The sequence below is a fragment of the Chelmon rostratus genome, chromosome 16 (genome assembly GCF_017976325.1).
Source record: "Chelmon rostratus isolate fCheRos1 chromosome 16, fCheRos1.pri, whole genome shotgun sequence".
Classification (NCBI taxonomy): domain Eukaryota; kingdom Metazoa; phylum Chordata; class Actinopteri; order Chaetodontiformes; family Chaetodontidae; genus Chelmon; species Chelmon rostratus.
In genome coordinates, this window is record NC_055673.1 from 18,275,034 (window position 1) to 18,296,708 (window position 21,675).

A 21,675-nucleotide genomic window follows, 5' to 3' on the forward strand; every position below is an offset into this window, starting at 1 on the left:
AAGGCCAACAAAACGAGGAGGTAGTTCTTTGATTTACCAATCATTTACTGTAACTTCCAATCTTATTTTTTGCTTAGCAATATGTTATGAAATTAGGACAAAACCCTGCCACTAGATGGCAGTAGTTGACAATGAATAATGGTCAATGTGTGAGCAGAACAGGGATTGCTGCTCAGTGAAGGGCTGTAAAAAGTGTGCAGCCCATTGATTGTATGGTGTAGCCTTTGTGAACTCTAATGATCTATATAATTAGCTAATCATTTCCCCCCATCATGTTGTGTTTGATTGGTAAATAACAGCCAGAAATTAGTTTTTTTTTGTCTTTTCAACATTTTTCAAAGCTAATTGAAAAAATTCAAAATTCAAAATTAATTCACCTTTATATGTGGTTCTTGAACCAGCTCAGATACCTCTGAGGACAGTGTCAGATGTTTTCAAGACAGGCTTGATATTAAGCTACTAAAATATCATCTCTTCAGTAGGTGTTGGGTTATGGTGAATTATCCACATGATGCTTGTGCAATATTACAGAGAGAGTACAGACATTGTTTAAACTGGCTGAAGCTCATGTTATATAGCTGTTTCAAGTCACGAAATGTTGACAGCTCGTTCACAGTACACTTATCAATTAGTATTTATTAACAGTCTTTTTCAATCTTAACATTTTCTCTTAAATAACTACAGTACAGTGTACATAAGTTCATTTCACTTGCAGCCACAAATATCAAAGATATTTACAGGTTTACATACAATATATACATATGCACAGGAGGCATGTACACAAGGCGTCTGTGTGTCCCTGTGGGATTAAAGCTCACACATTTGGCTACAGCCTATAAAGTTTTGAGCGAAGTTCACTGACAGATCCATAGAAGACAAAACACTGACAAAATAAAACAGGATGAGATTTACAGGATGTACAATTATTACAGGCACAGTGAGTGAAAGGGGCACCATGCAGGCCTGTACAGTATATAAGGTACCTCTGGGGGAAAAAAAATAAGGGAAAAAAAAGTGAAAGAAATATGAACATTTTCACATCGGCAACCTGGTTGTCAGAAACAACATGTCGAAGATGTAACGGTATGTATAACATATGACACTGTATGTACACATTTCCATATCAATGGATATGAAATATGTCAATCCACACTTCATGACAGGGATTGAGATGATCACATAACACCCTGGTTACTCCTTCAATAAAGACACGTATGTACAGCCCCCCCCCCAAATACAACAACAACCAAAAAACACTCACAGGGAAGAGAAGTTCACTCCGACATCTTGCAATCTTTTTTTTCCCACAATTATGTGCTTCCCTTTTTGAATGCATATGGAGCAAAGACAAAAGCGTTGGCAACATGCATTAAAAGGTGTGTGAATATTAAAAAAAAAAAAAAAAAAATTTACTCCCAACCCATTTTCCTTCTTCTAAATCTGTTGAAACCTAACAGCCCTTAAATAGATTTAAATACTGCAAGACACATGATTTTCCAGGAAACATGAATTCAAAAACAGTAAAATCAAAACTAATAAATATTTAAATAAGGATATCACTAAATTGGTACCGGCTGTAGCCACGGTTACGTTCAGTGTCACGGAAATGAAAGCATTTAGAGGAAAGCAGCATTTCCTGTCTTCAGTAGCTGTCCTATACGCAAGATGAGTAGAGTAGAATTGCTGGATGAACATTGCAGTTATTTACAAGAACTAACAACTTTTACTATTGTAGTGGTTTCAATACTATGGTGGGAACTAAAAGGGGCCTTTCAGAACATGGCTGTTACTGTCTGACCGCTAGTTCCAACATCACATTATTATGGCTTCTTAAAAAGAAAAAGAAAAAAAAAGCCAATGGGATGGGAATGAGATGGAAACACACTGAGACAAACTGACTGACTGGTTTAAGTAAACTATGAAGATTAACTGTAAAATTACAAACCACATTTAAACACATTCAAAATACACACCAAGCCAACGACCGAAGAGCAAGTGACTGATGCACACAAGTGTCAGTTTTGAATTTAACCCAAAAACGGTGTTGAATTTAAGGCGTTAGCACTTTTTGTTCAAGTTTCTCATGATCTTCACATCTCAGAACCATCAAGTTGTTTTTAGCGCAGTGCTCAAGGTCATTAATGTTCGATGTGTTATGTACGAGGATGGAAGCTGTTCGGCTCCAGCAAGTAGCACCAATAATGGCAGCACTGACAAAACATGTTTCGATCACATTTCATGGTTCTGTGCAATTTCAACTGAAAACAAGACCAACCTTTAAAAAAAAAGTTTATGCACAGTTCTCAAATGTTGCCTGTTATATCAAATGTAGTACGTTATCCAAAAAGTAAGGCTTTTGACATCAGACTGAAGAAAAGAGGAGAGTAAATTTCATGCTGAGAAAATCTTGTAGTCAAGTTTTGTAGATGTGGAACAGCAGCAGTGTGATTGGACAAGGCAGTGTCTGTATGATCCGACAGGCACACGTCCGTTGGTCCCGCCCAGTGCAAAATACCAGTCGATCGCCCGATTGGTCTGTGGGTCTGTAACATGTGCTAGACCATGTTGGCCAGTTCTGTCGAGTTTGAGTCTGAGTCTGAATCTGCCTCGTTGTCCCTGCGAAAGAGAATAAAGAGTCCTCAGTTGGAGTTTTGCTTTCACAAACACGAGAAAGTAAAATGTCTCAGTCCACAGCCTTACCTCTGTTCCTGTAGCAGTTTGCGGTTGCCTAGCCTCCTCTCCTCATCAATTGGATACGAGTACAATATGACGAGGCCGATGATGAAGAGAATCACGGGGGCGGCGGAAATCAGAAGTTTCAAGGTTAAAGCTACTTCCTCTGGTTGAGTGCAGCCTCTGGTGACATAGCCTGCAAAACTGAAGAAGAAGAAGAAACATTGTTATGAAGCTGACACCAGTTGAACTTCGCATCTTTATGCATTGCAGAGCATTGATGTGGAGGCATACACCTACTATGGCAATCCAGTTATTTAGTAAAGCCCGGATCTTGATGTGAAGGCATCGAAACGCTGATCAAAGGGCAGCCTATCTGCTGTAAAGTCACTCATGTGATGCTACACTACAGCCTTACTGTACTTAATCTAATGAAGGCAAAAGAAATCCATTTCTTTGATGTGGGATTTGGCTAAGCCTCATTTAGACTTGTGTCCTTGTGCGTTGGATCATAACTGAATGGAACGCCTTCAACAACGTCTGGAATGACTCACAATATAGGTTATGTGTGTGTGTGTTTAAGTGAATACTTACTCTAAACTGAGAGTGGAGATGCCAAGCGAGACTCCAGAAGCGAACTTGGTGAAGAAGACGTAGAAGGAATAGAAGAGAGCTTCGTGGCCGGTGGAGTCGGGGTTCTGCACTTGGAAATCGTCGACAACATCGGGCAGCATAGACCTGGAAAACACACACAAAAAAGAGTGACAGTTAGTTATTTATGTGTATTCTTGATATCAAAACTTAGTGGGGAAAAAAGAGGTAGCAGGGTCTTACCAAGGTAGCAAGAAGCCTGCAGCCACTCCGACTCCGGCAGCGAAGGAGACTATGTAGGTGACGATCAGGTTACTCTTCAGACACACCACCACGATCAGGAAGGGAACCACAGACTGGAAAGAACAGAAACACATTAGACCAGTTACTTCCAAAAACAAGTCTCTTAAAAGGCATGAGAGAGTTTTTCTACAACTCATACAACAAAGAGTATGACTTAATCCCTGTCACTCGTACAGGCTTCATGTGACCTAGGACCGGTGAATGGACGTGAGTGTGGGCCTTACCAAGGTGCCAGCATAAACTGCAGTCTTTTTCCCAAAGCGAGTCAGAAACCACTGCCAGAAGGGGATAGCCAGAGTAGCCGAGAGCTGAGGGGGAAAACACATTCAAAGTCTTGTTAACAAGCTCTCTGGTTTCGTTTTGACACTGACAAACACTCACAGAAGTTCCAGTAAATTCCACAAAAGGGCCCCTATTACAGGTTTTTGCAGAAGCACCAAAGAAGGACCCTCTGTGTAAAGACACATGACATTAAATGCATTCTCAAAATGCTTCAGCCTCCGTCTGGGTTTTACAGCACATGCGCGGTGATGCAGAAAGACGCGCATTTGACGTCTCCTACCTGCCAAACACAACAGTGGTGATGGAAGACAATATGGTTTCTACAGCTCTTCCCAAAACAAATTTGAGCTCAATGCAATGCAGACTTCCACAGGGGTCATCCTATGACTCTAAGGGGCTCGCTCAGATCAGTTTGGCCTCTGACCCCTGCATGTTTGACTAAGGTAAAGATAACACAAAGCTGTGGAACACAGATATTTTCCCAGCTTTTCTCATGATGTGAATGAAAGATAGAACACCCACATATCCACTGTCTTCTGTCATGTTTGCTACAATGACACTGTTCTGACTTCAAAAGCTGTTCTACATGGTTTCTCCATACAAGTAAATGAGGTCGTTCACTTCATTTCCTTCCTGCACCTTTCATTTTGAGTTGTATCAGCACTCTGAGTCCGAGCTTCAACCTCAAAACCACCAGTCTGTGAGGCACACACCAACCTCTGCAAGCCTGTAAGCCTCATATTATTTTTCCTCAAGAATCATCAATGAATATGGCTTTATCTTGTAAATAGACTTCATAAAGCACATTTCACACAACTGACTTCAGTGGACTCCTGCCAAACGACACCGAGTAACACAACATGGCTATTCCTGCTGCTACTTCTCCTCTAAACACTGTCCAGCCTTTGACAATCAGTTCATTTGTGGTGCAGCAGCAAAGCTGGAGAACATCGTGCCATACAGCTCATACTTTCTGCAACGTGTCTCACATTAGCAAAAAAATCTTTTTATTTGTTGCAATCATCGAACTCCCCATTGCTCCTTTCACTCAACATTTCAATCCATTAACTGACAGCCAGTCTGAGATGCAAGTCCTAATATAACGCCTGGCACTTTGCTTTTTTAAACTTATCTGTGTTCTAATAAGATCTGATCTTCCAGGCTTACTCTCACATCTCATCAAAATTACTGAAGGTGAGGATTAGGATCGCTGATTATGGGCTATTTCACGAGGAGCAGTTTCTGTGAAAGCTCACACTGTTGAAGCCCCTAAAAAGTAATTTCACTAAATAAGTGTACTTTAACAAAAAGGTCACTGCCTTGGCTCCATAATCCTTTCCATAAAGTAAAGGATCAAAGCATGTAATCTTTTCAACCTCACTAACCTGTACTTTCTCACCCTGTACAGTTACAGAAAGCACATAAATGGATTAATACGTGTCAGGATATGAGGTGATCCTCTGATACGAGGAACATTTTTCTCCCAAAGCGTCAAGAGGGATAAATGAAAGGATAAAAAAGAGTGTGGCTCCTTGACTGTCTGTGGGAATGGGATGCCCTTCAGGCAAAGTGGACACAAATCATGGAAATGGGCAGCCAGGAGATCCTGCTTTCTAACCAAGTACAGACCAGCCTTGTAATTGAAGACAATTTATGTGTTCACCCTGGGAGGGAAGCTTTTGTCTGCACTCTGGAGCTAATGGCTTAACTTATTCCACACAAATGGGCTGCTCCAGGCTTCATGCGCTGAGGGAAATGCGGCCATTGCTATGGGAACAGTGAACCTGTCTGTCTGTGTGTCTGAAGATGCCACTTTTGTGTGCGCGTGTGCGTGTGTGTGCATGCTCACCATGATGACCAGCAGAATATTCTGAAAGTCGTTTCTGAAGCCCAGTGTGGAGCTGCAGAACAGGGCAAAGTTGCCCTCCAGGAGCTGCAGGAAGAAGCACAGAGACTAACTCAGTCAAATTCTACTGCCTAAACACAGAAACAAGGGCCAACCTTGCAGATGCTCTAATATAATTGTGTTTGTGTGTGTATGTCTTTGTACGCACCATGAAACCTAGTGAGGTAAAGAGGAAAACCATGACCAGTTTGGCATAAGGTCCATGCCCCATCACCAGTTTAATCCCCTGGAAGAAAGACATGGGCTCGGACCTGGGACGACAAGACTCTGGAAAGAAGAAAAACAGCAAAGAATGAACAAAGATGCAAAAAAAATTGCATCTACTTCCATGCATTTTTAACTCGTGTATTCCTTGTGCCATGGTTTTCTCAGCTCATTTTACAAGAGCAGCGGCCTTTCAGGCACATCCTTTAATGGATTTCTATTAGTCCCATCACGAGGTTTCTAATGCAATCCAAAGCCTGCGTGTTCTCACACAGCCCGTCAGCCCACAGTCATACCATATATGTGTGCACCCCCATTGGATTAGAGTGGTAACGTCAATGACAGCTCTGTCACATTAAAGTGTTGATGTGCATCCAAAACGGAAGCTGAATATGAGCAACTGACATTCTCAGGGGTGTTTAATAATAACAGAAATCCATGACCTAACTTAAACCATAAATTTGATTGACCTGTTTTACTTAATGCAAATTGAAAAGGCATTACTCAAGAATTTGAGAAGTGAAGAAATTGTGTCCGATTCGCCCGTCGTGTTTGAGTTTTTTCGCTAATTTTGCAAATCAAAATCAGGCAGTTAAAGGAGTGGTAATAGCATCCAACTGAAGCATGGAACCATTCTGCTTGAGAGATTGATGCCTTACCTTTTTGCTCTCTCACACCAAAGAAAAGAACAATCGCGCAGAGGACATAGATTAAGCAGATGATACCAGAGGCAATCATGTAGGCCGCTTTCTGCAAGGAAGGAACGAGAGAGGAAAAGGACGACTGTTAGCCAGCACCACTTGCTTCCCATATTCTACCTTTGCTTTTCTGTTCCGCCATCTGAACAGAAAAGTTGTTATAAGTGTTTACAAACATTGGACTAATGAATATGCCCATTTACCGTGTGCTCCAGTGAAATGACAGGCTCTGACTCATTGAGTCCGACGGAATTTGAGGAGTTGCTCAGGTCTGCTGTGAGATCGCCGGGTCCTCGGACGCAGGGAGCATTCGCCATACCCACAATCTGCCCCTGGATGGCTGTACCAAGAACAGTGCCCAGAACCTCCACCGTCATCCCTGTTGGAGGGAACATAGGAGACGTTTAATTCGACTTTGTCGGAAAGATTTAGATTTAGAAAATAATGATTTTACGCACAGACTATGATACTCACTGTATGCAGTGGCTGAGTCTCTTTCTTTCTGCTCTGAGCTGATGAACATGGTGAGGGCAGAGTACGGCACATGGAAGCACTGATTTGCAAAGAAAAAGAGGAACGAGGTGAGGAAAATGAATGCAGCTCTTAATTTGGTCATGCAAAGAAGGACAGACGAGTTGAAGTAACTGTTCCCCATGTTGGGAAATTTACACCTTTGCACTCTGGGTGTTGGAAGAGAAGATTGATACCATTTCTCACATCTGTGCAATACATATGAGGCTGCCATCAGATGGCACACTGGAAAACTGGGAAAACAACTACACTGGTTGGTTGGTTTAATCCGAACAAGAAGAGACTCCAGAAAAGTAAGTCTGTCAACCAAGAACTAGACCTACACGTGACCACTCTGAAACAGCAATTTATTGTTTTGTCCCTCCTTTTTTGTATGGATTACACAAACCCAATATAATGTGTTAATTAGTAAGCTTTACAGGCATAGGCAGAGAGAGCTAGGCGAGCTGTTTCCACCTGTTTCTCCCCTTTATCCTAATGTAAGATATGGATAAATGAGCGTGGTACCAATCTTCTCATTTAACTTTGCAAGAAAACAAAAGTGTTTTCCTAAAATATCGAACTATCCCTTTAAATTAATAACTTTGGGTTATTTAGCAATTTAAGGATTTCCTAACAAAATGTTGAGGAAGTTGCCACACTTTGTGATGATCAGATCAGTTAGAATAAAATCATGACTCACAATTGAGGCTATTTCATATTGACCCCGCAATGACCTTTCATTCTCTAATTAACAGTCATGGAAATGTTTGATTCCCCAATTTCCTAATATAAGACAATAGCAGTCACAAGGTGCGTGTGTGTGTGTGTGTGTGTGTGTGTGACTCACAGTCTGAAGGCTCTGGAAGATGCAGTAGAAGAAAAGGTACCAGATGACTTTGCCGTCCTCAAAGGGAGGAACGTACCATATGAGGAAATAGGAAAGCACAGCCAGAGGGGTTGAGAGCACGATCCTTCGGATGGAACGAGGAGAGGAGGGGAGAGGAACGAGAAGAGACAACAACAACAGTGGATGAAAACGTGATCGTACTCGAGCGTGAAACACATCTCGCTGTGTAAACAGCTACCAGTCTTCATGGAGAGAGGGGCCACTCATTACATAACAAATTGTGGCCATTTAAGGGTGCCTTTCATTCTATTTGTGCCAACTTTTCTTCACACTGACTCTCACTCATGAAAGGCACAGTGTTCCTTGCGTTCACATGCGTGAAACTGGCTGGCCTTCGCGTATGGCTGGACCTGACAGTTAATTGAGGATGTAACACAGGAGGAATGTTTCAAAACAAACAGATACTTGCTAGTGCCATTTCATGTACACATGACTGATTCAACAACATGTGCTGCATAAAAATGCTCAAATGAGGAAATTGTATGTGTGTGAGTCAAAGAAAAACGTGCATATGAGAACACTGTTTTATAAACACATCTCTGCAATCCTTTACTCCTATCATTCTGATTCTACTTTTATGGTCATCTTGTATAAAATGTATGTATGCGTGTATGAGTGTATTTCCCTGGCAGGGGATTAATTACATTATATTGCATCATGTCTAGTCTTAACTTTGTCCACTTCCTCATATATTTGCCAAGCACCCTGTAAATTCACACTAATGAGGTCATTTTATCAGGAAAAATGCAGAAATCCTGCAGGACTAGAATTCCAGTGGTCACTTCCTTCTCCCATGGCCTGATTCACTCTCACCAATCACATTTTAGATTGTGAGAGCAACCACACCTCTGGAAACGAGAGTCTGGCTCATGGAACAGGAAACAGCCCGGGCATCCTGCTTGTCCGTCTCAACGGGAATTGTTAATCTCTTTTACATGAGGTGATTCATCCTTATCAGACAGGAAGTGAAGTCATAAACGCATCATAACGCACCACAATGAACAGGCATGCCATTGTCATATACATAAATAAAATCACTCATGCCCCCTCGCCATAGCAGCAACTGAAAGTGCTCTGCAACTGAACTGCTCCACTGTTAACCTATTACTAATCAACTTAAGCCTGTTCACAGCCAAACTTTGATGAGCAGTATGTGCTTTATAAAGAGAATTATCAGGAGGAGCAGCATTCGTCGGACTCTCCCACATGTGACATGACTAACACACGAAAAGTCTGTGTGGGAGTGTGCAGGAGTGGTGTGCAAGTTAAAGCAGGTGTTCTGTGTAGAGAGGACAATACACTTAGGAATGCTGTCTTTTGAATCTCATTTCCTCTGTGCCAAATAAGACCAACACTGTTCAAATGTCTTTACTTGAGTTAGATTTTTCTGTGCATCCGGTGCTCAAACCGGCTGAAGGACTAAGCCAACTATTGCACTGTGCTTGCAGAACTGCAGTGTCACAGTAGGCCATATAAGCACTGGCCAGATGCCCCTCCTTGAATCATATTTAAACGTCCTCTGAAATAGCCGTGCTGACTGCAGAGGGATGGTTATATCTCAGCAAGTTAACTTAGCAGGTGACAGCTTTTCTGTCTGTCTTTTTCTGGTATCTATTAACAGCGGGAACTTGTTTTATTATCTGACAGCAATATGCAGATTCTTTCTTTTGGCAGCCGTCATAGGGCAGGGTGGGTGAACAGCTGTAAAACCCAAGTTAATGTTCTGGTTTTGAGGCCTTGACTTCATGTTGTCATGCTTTGAGAATACTAATTAAAAAGAACAAAAAAAACATGCTTTATATGGCATTTATGTAAGAAAAAAAAATCAAGTAAGGTAAAACACTCACATCTTAACCTTCAGCAGGCTTGACTCAATTTGAAATTCATCTTAGGTAAAATAGACAGTCAAGATTTGTTGAAGCAGTAATATAAACCCTGGATGCTTAAGAGTCAGAAATGAATGTAAATGCATGTTTAGGGAGAAGCAGGAAACCTGCAGTCTGTCACTTCCAGTAGCTGTGCAGCAACAGTACAACTCACTCTAGCCCTGCTCTGCAACTTGAACTGTCGTAACCTCCTAGATTCCTCAGCCAAAATCCTACCAGGGCCTTCGTAGATGAGAGCTCACTAGCTCATTGGCTTACGTATGTGGTGTGTTGTGGGTTGGACCAATGAGAAGCTAGCCTGACCTGATCTCCCCTCCCCCTCTTCCTAAACACAGAGCATTTAAGATGGAGCAGCTGTGGGCGCTTTTACGCTGCTTCCTCCCTGCTCTTCGGCACTGCGCTCATCTCCTCACATCTTTTACGACTGAGCTGACCATAATGTGAGTCAACATGCCAATCATTCCTCCATCTCTTCTTCCGCCTACATCCCCCCCGTCCACGCCCTGTCTCCGACAATACATGGACGAGATGCAACTCGCTTTGCACAAGCAGAGCCCTACATGACCCGCTTTTCAGATTCAAACATCAGCAACGTGATGATGGGTGAAAATTACAATAATGATATACTAACCTTGCCTCTCCTGCACACATCAATTAAGCTTAATACAACACAAATGTAAAAAGTGGTTTAGATGTGTTAACTTTTACAAATCTAAAAGTAATATTCACTGTGGCCACTCTGTGCTCCGACAATGCAAGCAATTGTTAATTTTTGCCTAGTAGCATATTCCTTTAGAGCACTGTAGATTTTTCAGAGGGGTGACCATTTGCCTACAACTCAGCTTATCTGCTTTAACTTGCAGACCAAGATGCTACATCTATACATTTTGCACATCTGTAACTGCCATAATTTGATATCATTACCAGAGAGGAACATATCTGACACTTCTCCAGGAACTGCTTACAAACAGCCAAGCAGGATGAACATTCATTTCTATTCTAAATTAATTATGCAGGTGTTCTCAGTGTATGCCCACACAAGGGAACACTAAGACAGGAAACTGAGGAGGGGGTCGCATGAGACCTTCATGACTGGGTTCATCTCCCAATTGTGTTCTTTCTTTCACAAGGTACACACATTTTCTAAGCAACTAGGGACATTATATTTTTAATCAAGCAGACAGGGGGGTAAATAAGCCAGTGTAACACTCTGCATCTCCCTGTGGTGCTCATTATATGTGCTGTCTATACCCTCTGAGGCATTTACCTTGTCTCATCAAAGTATCAATTTGTCACTTTTTGCCTGATGACTCCATGAGGTACTGCGCAGTGTTGTTCCCACACACTGAAAGACAGTAGCTCTAAAATATCCATAGCCACTCCCATAACCGGCAGCCTCGCCCTGGCACCCTACACCAGACTTCTCTGACATAACAGTGTGAATTAAACCCTTTACAGATGACAGTTCCAGGGGGGTCTGCAGTTTTTTTGACAATGCAAGGGCCACAGTTTAACAATCATGCAATATTCATGATCAGATAAATAACTCATATGAGATAAAGGCAAGTAGGCTGCTTAGAGGCTGAGAGGTAGAGATGTGGGGGAGGGGGATATAGTGGCTAAAAAGGAAAGGGGTCAGTGACCTTTCTGTGAAAAAAGTCGCAGACCCCCCCACTCCCTCAGCCTGACTGCCACACACTGAGAACATATAACACAAGGCAACATATAACATTAATTTTGCTTCAGGCAATGCTGCTCTCAATGAGGGGATGCCACTGGTGCACTGGTCAAACACAAAGCTAAACCAAAATACCAGGTGTCATTTTTATAATGTGCAATTCAAAAAATATTTGTAACAATGAAAGTATTATCAAAATATCAAATAGCTGGACATACTGATATTCCAGTATCTGAGTCCTCTAAGGGAATTCCTTCTGAAAAACGGATTGTGTGTTTGCTGAAGGAAGCAGGCTCAGTAGCAGGTAGGAGTTATATTTGTCAGTGCCATACCAAAAGCAACGCTGTGGGAAAAGTGCAAGACTGCCGGATTTGTTTTAAGAACGGCTTAGTACTTTGCATTTTGGCTATAGTCGTCCAGTCAGGACCATTTAACAGCTTTCACATTTTTAATTTGCTTCATTTGAGGCCTGTGTGAGCTGGAACGATACATGACAGTGACATACAGCAGCAATTGCATCAGCATGACCCGGAGTAACCCCTCTTGGGAGAGTTCAAATACAGCCCCTGCACAAAGCCCCGCCTCCAAACACTGACACATGTACAGTGTTTGGTTGGAAAACTTCCACCACTTCTTTGACTCATCAAGGCCCCCCATTTCGCATTTCCACTGGCAAATATGTCACAAGAGCTTCAGTGACATAACAGGGCTTTATCAACAAGCTAATGGTCTGGCAGAGACCCAAATGTCACAGCCAGAGAAAGAGGAGGACGCTCTAGAGAAGATCACCCAGACCTACTAAAAAGCTCTAAAAATGTAGATCTAGTTACCATATGAAAAAAAAAAATCAAACAGTAATGACTGGTTCTAGCTGGATGTTAAACCTACCAGGGCAGCATGCGTCCGAAACGTGTCCATGGGCTTCGGGAGACCAGAAAGCCCACTGTGGGGTCCGTTATGGCATCCCATGCTCGACCCACAAACAGGATGATGGAGGCATAGAAGGGATCCAGCTGTCAAATTAGAAGACAAAGATTAGTGCGACTGTGGCAGTAAAAGTACACAACTGTCAATAAAGTGGGTAATTTCTTGATGCTCCAAAAAAAACCCACAAAAAACTGCAGTACAGGCAACCATTCAATTACTTTGCTACCGTGAAAAGATTGCGCCAGACATTGTACACGTATACCAGTGTAGCATCCACACTCGAATGAATTAATGCCATGCTGACAGATGATGCAGAGCCATTTCATGAAGCAGTCAGCAGTGTAGCTTTCAAACATGACATTTAACTTGAAATTACTGTGAGGAGCTATCAGCTTGTTTTAAGTCAATAGTCAAAAGGCAGCACTCCAGTCAAACAGTGCAGGTGCCACTTGGCATCTCAGGCTGTCTGCTGTTCATCCAGCACAGGGGAGTCAACTCTGACTGGAGGCCAGGCAGTATGAATGCTCCACTCCTGACTGTACAATCTGCGCCATGCTGTGTCAGCCAATAGACTCTTAATCAACAATCTTGGTAGCAGAACAAAGCCAAACCCCTGGGAAGCGGTTGACTTACACGCTATTTTGGCCTTCACCCTCAGATTAGTGTCACAGCCCATTAAAGCGAGCCCCTCCTCACTGTGCAACCATCGCCCCCCTCCCCAACATTTTTCAGAACAAGCCCCTGTAAGCCCTCTAATACAGTGCAGCCCCATTGCGGAGTCAATAATGGAAACAACAGAAACTTTTTCCATCTCTTCACTTTTCCGGAATAATCGTCCCCTTTGTCAGTGAGCTTTGGCGGCCACAATGCCCAATGTGTGCCCTTATGAGAAAGGTGACTTGAGGGCACAGGATCACATACAACTCCTTGTCCTCAAGTCTGTAAATGCCACCACACATACTGTGGCAAGACACAGAGCATAGTAAGGACAGTATGTTCCCATTCCCAGTTAGGTGGTCCTGTAGGGCAGCAGAGTGCCTATATTTAGGGGTGTGTTATGAGAGTGACACTAAATGTCTGAACAGGTGTGAAAAAATCTCAACCAACTCACCTGAGCTACATCCAGGAGATAGATCTGCAGAAAAAAGCCCAGGGCACATCCTGTGATCTGGTAGGGTGCTCCGCCAATGGCATAGCATATCTTGTTGCAGACTGACAACCTGTTCCTATGCTCCTGCTGGGGAAAAAAACAGAAGAAACATGTTAATCAAGTACAATTATCAACTCTATTAACCCTAAACGTGGAACCAAGAATAGAACGTTTTAAACAAATGTAGGCAAAATAGCAGACATGAGATATGCGTTTCTTCTGAGCAGATAATGCCTCTCAAATAACACTGACTTTAGGCATATTGCGCCTCAACATTAACCAACATTTGGAGCAAGTGGCCTAAAGGCAAAGTATTTGCAGTGGTCTACAAAGGCTTAAACAGGCCCAAGCCCTTGCAATTATAGGTCAATTCTACAAAGTTGGCGACAGCAGTTTAATTCTAACAGAGTGACTCCAATACAGCAGCATACACATATATCTTCTGGGCTTAGAACTAGGTAACTTTCTCAGTTTCCGTCTGAACATTTTAATCTTCAACCTGCCGTTCCTCCAATTTTCAGCCTATTTCTCACTAGTCCGATTAACACGTTTTTCAGGGCCTCAGAAGGAACGTGGCCTAAATTCTTAAGCGCCAGAGAGTCTTAATGGCAGAGAGTTCAGCTGGCAAAAAGCTAACCATCACGTAGCGGCAGAAGTCCGAGACAGCCACTGGGATACAAGAAGCCCTTGGTTTTTATTAAATGTGTTCTTTCTTCTCCATTTTCTCAACTGTAGATGCAATCATTTCCTCAGCAGACAGACCCTAAACAACTCCTCTAATAGCAACACAAATCTCTACAGATTAGTGCCAGGGCATGACAACACCATGGTGTCACACACACCAAAACCAGGCAGCAGGCTTAAGTGACTTCATATCCAAATGGATGCCTGCCAGTTTAACCAGTAGTCTGACCACTCCTGCCCACAGAGGGATGAAAACACACCCTCCTCCCTGACCAATCAAAACTTTGTGTTTGGTGCTGCCTCATCAGCCCTCCTTTCAGCCGATCAAAGATTTTTGCACCTCTGGTGTTGAATGAGGTAAAGGCTGCTGAAAAGATGAAAGATAACATCATCAGCTTATGAAAATGACCACAAACTGCAGGCAGATTTCAGCGCTCCTCAAGTGCGTGTCACGTGATGCATGAAAAGAAAAACGGACACTGCTTCACCTTAGATCACACCACAACACAAAACATCACTGTGACTGCCACGGAATGAACCAGCGAGCCTCTGTCTTGTTGATACACCCAACCGAGCCTTTGTTTAGGTGACAAAAAACTCTGGGGCTGAAATCAGAAACCAGCACCATCAAAACATAGAAGCCATTACTAAGACTCCAGCGACTGAACACAATGGCTGGCATTACAACAGATGGGACTATCTGGTGATTTAGATCATGTCTCCACGGTACTGAATGTGGGGCCCTAACAATCAACCTTGACCCCACCTTGTGATGCACATTACCCTTCAAACTAATGTAATTAAGCAATACAGAATGGTTACTAAAGAGCTGTCTATACCTGAGGAAAACAATTTCTGCTGACACCATGTGAACTCACTGCATGTAATTCTCTACACCTCTTTAACCAGTGTGCATAAAGTTTTCTACACCCCTCCTAGTTTTAAAATGACTTTGCAGTGAGTGTACTACCGTGCCATGTACCTGTCACAGAGAGGTGTCACTATGACAGTCTATTAGTGTCACTCTTCACACAGCTTTGGAGCAATCCACTTAAATGACTCCTCTTTGCATTACCCATCCTAATTGCATCAGCTACAGTAGACGAGAAATGTGAAAGTGATGTCTCCAGCCTGCTTCACACAAGAGTCTATTTAAAACAGTGTTTCGTGAACCTGACATGAAAACTAGCCACTATCTCAAAGGCTACTATTTCTGTTATCAGTGCTACCAGTGATGATATGCTACCACTGCAGACTCAGAAGATAGTCAGGTCGGTAGCAAAACGTTTTCAATTAATGCAGTAATTACAGAAAGTAAGGTCTCAAACTCTGATTTAGGTTGTGATTTTAGGAAATCATGCTCTGCCTGCTCCCTCTGTGTCTGACACGTCGCCTCTGCTGGGTACGTCCTGCTGCATTCACAGCCGTAGGAAATATTGAAAGTACCCCAAAGATACATCCGAAATACCACATTCAGTGGGAACGTTTTATAACAAACGAGGAGACTTTTGAGAAGTAAGTAGATAAAAAAAAAACACTCAAAGTGATTATTTGCTCCATTGTTGTTTCAACAACTCAATACCATGTAGGTGAATTAACATGCCAGTGCAAATATTTTCCTCCCCATTTTGCTGCTACATTTTAAAGCATTGTGCCACATTATTTCTGAAAGAGAAAGATGTGCACCAATAAATCTTTCAATTTAAATTGTTTTGTAATAATTTCGATTTACATATGCGAGCAAGTGTTGGAGCTGAAGTACATCCTCACTGATGTAAAGAGGCTTCAGAGGAGCTCCTGAACGCAGCACCACAACACACCTATTTGGCGAGTAAATCCCACATCATCTCCCACACATGAAAGAAAGTCACCTAGCTACCTAATGTTGTCGTTAGTCAACACCCTGAAGTGTTTGAAGACTCACCTTTCCAGTGTGACCGCAATGAAAGTGTAATTAAATACTTAAATTCAATCAATTAGAGAGACAATGATGCAAATGAGAAATCCCAGTGTGTGTGGCTAATTTCACTGCGCTAACGTTCGCTTAACGTTACATGAAACGAACACGAGCACATTTTAAACGGCAGCCTTATAGAAAGACGAGTAGCTAACGTTAGCATTTCCAGGGTTTAAATTTAGCTCCGTGTGGCTGGGGTAATGAGTGCGCCGAAAACCACCATCATTACAGTCTACAAACAAAAATTATGACTTAAACCCGCTATATTTAACCGTTTCCAACACCGTCAAAAGCCTTGGTTCAACTTACTTCATTTAAACGATTCACAGAATGTCTCGTAATATGCAGACGACCAGAAAAAGGGGAAGGGGTTGAAGTAGTAATGATTTATTGACTGAAATTAATTATAGTTGTCAAATTTTATCTTTTTAACCAATTGTTTCATTCATTTCACAATTTATTGAGTCGCTAAAGAGAAATGTTTCGGTCAACTCTCAATTGGAAATATGACAATGAGCGACGCGCGCCCAGTCAACGTAGCGTTCCTCAGCTACATGACTCACTCCCTGAAAATGTCATTTTACCAGTGTGCTCCATTCATTCAAACGCTCACGGTATGCTAGCCCACCGAGGGAGCAGCCTTTCTCCGTCTTGCGCTGTCTGCTGAGAAGAAACCGTCGCCGAACCGTCATTCTTGAATCAATGAACGAACTCACCTTCCTCGCGAGCTTGATGCCATCCGAGCTGCCCGGTTTATTCAGCAAACTGGCGTTGGAGTATTGTTCGCCTCCTTCTCCTTTTGCCATAGCCGAATATCTGGTTTCTTGGTTTGAACTTGACGCACAGGAGTGGGGGGGTAAAATGCAGAAATATCAAACACGTCTTCTGATGAGGCTTGAGGAAACACGTCCAATCAGTTTGAAAACTGAAGAGATGCGCTGGCAGAAAAGGGTGGATGTAGTAATTTTTAGAGCTCCCCGCCCCTTTCAACGTGCCATTCACCCCATGTCTGACCCCGCCCCTCTCAGGGCGGGTCACAGTCAGGCTGAGAGGGCCTACTCATGGTTATCACACATTCATGGCCGGGCTGTGTGGTCAGATAACGCATCACACTCTCACTGGAGACTTTTCATGAGAAATTCAAACACCGAGTTTCGTTAACATGTCTCTACGGTCTCGACGGTCAGACGAGGAAGAAGCCTGCACCATGTCACCTTCTGCAGGGAAAATGTCTCATCCATAAACAAACAAAGCTCCAATCCAAACAAGGACACTGAGGATCATGTCCTTGTAAATTTGCATTTGGAGGCTACTCTGTGCAGTCGTTCTTGTTTCTTTTTGTCAGTAGGTTTAAATTTGACAAGCCATACCTCTGGACCACAAAAGAAATAATGGATTCACTGGCCGGTCCAGAATTTTATTCCTGGCAGTGGAGCCTTGTAGAGAAATATAAGTTAATGGTTAACTGTATAAACTGATAAAAAGCTGCATTTTATGAAGGGGTGCTGTGTCAGACTAATGACTTCAGTTCTGCATTTTTGGCAATGGTTCCCATTCAGATTGTATTTTGCTACCCTTGTAATTCAGTTTGCATACATCTGTGTAAAATACTACTGTAATCATGTCTACAATTTTGAATAATTTAATCACTTGTATTTATTTGTGTTGAAACATCCCAGTTTTCAGCGAATATCATTAAACATCAAATGTATCTCTGGTCCATTCCAGCCTGAAAGGGGTCCACAAGAGTGAATATGTTACACAAAGATCACGCACTGTATGTAAATATATTCTTTTGTATATTTCCCACATGTCCCTGCATACCTATATGCATTTCACCAAAAGCAGACACTTCAGATACCATAACAAAAACTATCAAGTGACTCTAAAATTGATTTAAGGAATAAAACTCAAGCAATGAAGCTTGTCCCTATGAAAATGATCACCTCTTACTGTACAGTGAAAGTCTTGGAAAATCACCACAGCTGACGCACTAATTTCCTACATTAGGAATAAGAAACATACAGCACAAAGCCTAAACTAGGCTTCAGATACAAGGTTCAATTCTACAAACATGACCCAAAACATATTTTAATGAGCTGCTGATTTTTATTTTTAATAGTTCATATATTAATACCTGCCAATGTGCTAAATGTAACTAACATTTACAGCTTATATTTCCAAGTGTGAAGATAAAATTCAGGGAATCAATGTCACCTGCATATACAAACACTTTTTTGGCATATCTTTGGTTTTTTTGTTTGTGTGTTTTTTTTGTTATTTTGGCAAAGAAATGACTCCACAGTGTGTGTGTGTGTGTGTGTGTGTGTGTGTGTGTGTGTGTGTGTGTGTGTGTGTAATTCTGCTATTTCTGGTCAGTCATGCTCTATTTTAACCTTCACAAGTCCTGCATACTGCTGTCAACTCAAAGTGACCACCTCCCTCTGCGCTGACCAACAATAAAGAGACTTCCATGTACCTATTTTAACATCGTTTAACATGCATACAGCCTGGCTGCTAAATAGAAGCATGCACAAGATCCCTCAAGTGTGGTACAAGAAAACAACAACTTTTCTCATGCTGCTGGTTGGAGGTTGCCTGCTCGCCGCCTGAGTCAAATTCTCTGACTGAGGTCTTTATGTGCACAGTGCGCTCTGCTCAGCCGAGAGGCTGAGCACGTATGTGTGCCCATTTTAGCTGAGCACACATACCATGAAGCCTACAGTATACATATGCAGTGGACACACACTCATCTGTGTGTCTGGTAGGAACCTCTGGATCGCAGGAGACCTATGGATATTTGCAATGTTTACTTATGGCCATGCATGTACACAGACTTTCCACCCTCGCACATACTTTACCATGTACAAGCGCGCACACCTGCCACATCGCCTTGCTCAAACACACAATTACAATGCAGGCTTATCTATGAACCATTTGTTTACACACACACCCAGCACACACACCTCTGACAGCAGCCCTCCCCGCAGTATTATTAAACGTCTGGTTGAACCATGACCTTCTGAATGGCTGTACCGTCAAGTTCAGATCATCTGCACACGTGGTGTGAATCTGTAATGGTACAGACAAATCGATGTGTGTCAACACGCCGCAGATTAGATAAGCTGTTATAGCCCAGCTGAAGTTAAATGAAAGTAACACTGTGGAATACAAATAGCCCAAATTGTGTCTCTCTTTGTGTACTCTGCAAGGATTACACATATGTTTGATATCAAAATGCGGCCCAGCTATTTCAGAGTTAAAAATATCACTCATCACTGAATGGCTCCACACTCTGACAGCTTTGTGCTCACCTTTGATCTCATTGCAATAGAATGAAAAGACTTGTTGTAATAACTCTGAAGCAAATAGGTTTTTGGTCTGTTGTAAAGTGCTGAACTATTTATATCTGCCAGTAACAGCACTGTCCATCTGTAAGACTAATTTAACACAGGAGGAAGGAAGATTTGGTAATGTTGCAAAAGTGATGGACAGAGGCTGAGGCTTATATCCAGGAACACAAAAGAAAGAAGGCGATGAGGTGTCATGAAATAAAGACACAGGAGGGAAGAGTCAAGCATAAAGTAGTGAAGGGTCGCCCAATTATCTCACAGTTCTACTATGTGAAATAAAACAGTGCAACTTTTGAAGGAAATAAAATGAAATACACTTCCTCTTACAAGAGTTGCATTCATTAGCAGCACAACACCAGTTCATTCAGTATTATCTTCAGGCATTTAGCAGCCTTACTTGGCCAGATATAGCCAGCAGTGCAGGGTGGTGTTTGCAAATGTTTACTAATTTAAGATAAATTTTGCTGTGTTCATGAGTGTTTGCTGACTTCATGACCCCTTTGTACTTGTGCAACTGATAAGCTTTCATTTCTAGTGATCCCAAATCACAGTTTCTATCTAAAGTCACACTATGTAGCCTTTAAAAAAAGAAATACTAATTTAATACTTTTCCTCTTACAAATGAAAAGTTCAATTAATTTGAAATAAAACAAATCTTTACTCCTTTTAATACACAGGCATTTGGTAGCTACAGCCTTATTTGATCTAACGTGAACAGTCGCTTATAGCTAATGTGAGCTAATTTTAAATAGACATTGCCGTGTAACCAACATTACAGAGTCACTTCACTGAAGTCGTCTGTAGTTGTGCAACTATGAGTCTATAATTAACCATCTTAGCATTTGTTTGAGCATCTTAACCACGACAAGTATCTATTGTATCTAGGTAATGCATACAATGAATACACTGTTCTTCCCAAAGGTCATCTAAACCAAGGGGGACTTGTCCTAACTGACGAAAAACGAAACTCCCCTGCATTTTATTGCAACAAGATAAAGACTGTACACTGCACTCTGCATCCTGAGAGACTTAACCCTAATCCAGCAAGGTACTTTCCCATGGATCACCTTACCTGTCCCATTTCTTTTTGCTTGGCTGCTGCAAAAGCACCAGAAATGGTTTGGTGTGATCCCCAAAGGAGCTGCTGTGACCCTCTGTGTAGCTGCTGTGACCCTCTGTATAGCATGGAAGAGATATTAAAATTGCTGACATACTGACTTGGATTTGGCGTGTGGTTCTGTGACTATAGTGTTGGGAAATGAGTGCAAGCGGGGAAACAGTCACACAGGAAAAGCCTGATCCGGGCATGGCCAAAACAAAGCCTAAGTCAGTTGGTGTGTGCTATGTGCTACCACAAAGTATGAAGTGACGCTGCCATCGTTAAAGTCACACTACTTGATGATAGACATCCCACTGGCACCTCTGATGACCGTACTGTGTACGACTGGACATATTTATTGCGTGTGCAACATATGTGTCCGTGTGTGCATTGTGTCTGTGAATAGAGCCCCATGACTGTTTGTATTTGTTACCAAACACAGCGTGCGTGAAAATCCGAGAGAGCGATGCAATGCGGTGAATGCAGAGGCTGTCCAATAGGCCGAGCTCTTTGTGCGTCACATCGGTCGTTATACATAGCCGCAGGTGGGGTGGAAATTCAGGAGGGAAGGCAATGCACACACAAACACATGCGTTAAATCGTGTGAGGGAGGTTGAAAGGCAAGGTGGTGTTGTCATGTGCCTTGTTTGAGGAATTTTCCCCTGAAGTTGGGTTCAGGGAAGACATTAGATGGGAAGCAGTTGTCTTCTGTCCGTGTTAACCTGTGTCAAATAAGTTTGACAATTTTTGCTTGTGTAAAAAAAAAAATAAAAAGATGCATTCAAACCCACAGGTTTTTGCGTAAGAGCTCGGAGAGATAAAATTTGACCTGCATGATTTCCACAGACTTCAGCCAGCCTGCCA

General features: G+C 42.2%; 1 protein-coding gene across 2 annotated transcripts; it reads right to left on the reverse strand.

Moving 5' to 3' along the window:
• Nucleotides 1–627: 627 nt before the first annotated feature.
• On the reverse strand, nucleotides 628–17,270 carry mfsd2ab (major facilitator superfamily domain containing 2ab). 2 transcript variants are annotated; one of them, XM_041955150.1, is made up of 14 exons: nucleotides 17,076–17,270; nucleotides 13,680–13,802; nucleotides 12,530–12,654; nucleotides 8,018–8,141; nucleotides 7,132–7,210; nucleotides 6,861–7,036; nucleotides 6,619–6,709; nucleotides 5,904–6,022; nucleotides 5,699–5,782; nucleotides 3,792–3,875; nucleotides 3,508–3,620; nucleotides 3,268–3,411; nucleotides 2,701–2,877; nucleotides 628–2,616 (listed from the first exon to the last, which is right to left on the reverse strand). In XM_041955150.1, exons 1-14 carry the CDS (start codon nucleotides 17,163–17,165, stop codon nucleotides 2,556–2,558), a joined length of 1,590 nt encoding a protein of 529 aa, XP_041811084.1. In that variant the 5' UTR covers nucleotides 17,166–17,270; the 3' UTR covers nucleotides 628–2,555. The 2 variants fall into 2 exon arrangements, with proteins under 2 accessions (XP_041811084.1, XP_041811083.1); XM_041955149.1 differs by having other exon boundaries at nucleotides 13,680–13,805.
• Nucleotides 17,271–21,675: the final 4,405 nt, after the last annotated feature.

Coding starts and splice junctions, on each gene's coding strand:
- mfsd2ab (XM_041955149.1), bottom strand. CDS start 17,165: ATGGCAAAAGGAGAAGGAGGCGAACAATACTCCAACGCCAGTTTGCTG. Junction 6,710..6,860: donor TCATTTCACTGGAGCACACG/GTAAATGGGCAT, acceptor CCTTCCTTGCAG/AAAGCGGCCTACATGATTGC. Junction 5,783..5,903: donor TTACCTCACTAGGTTTCATG/GTGCGTACAAAG, acceptor TTCTTCCTGCAG/CTCCTGGAGGGCAACTTTGC.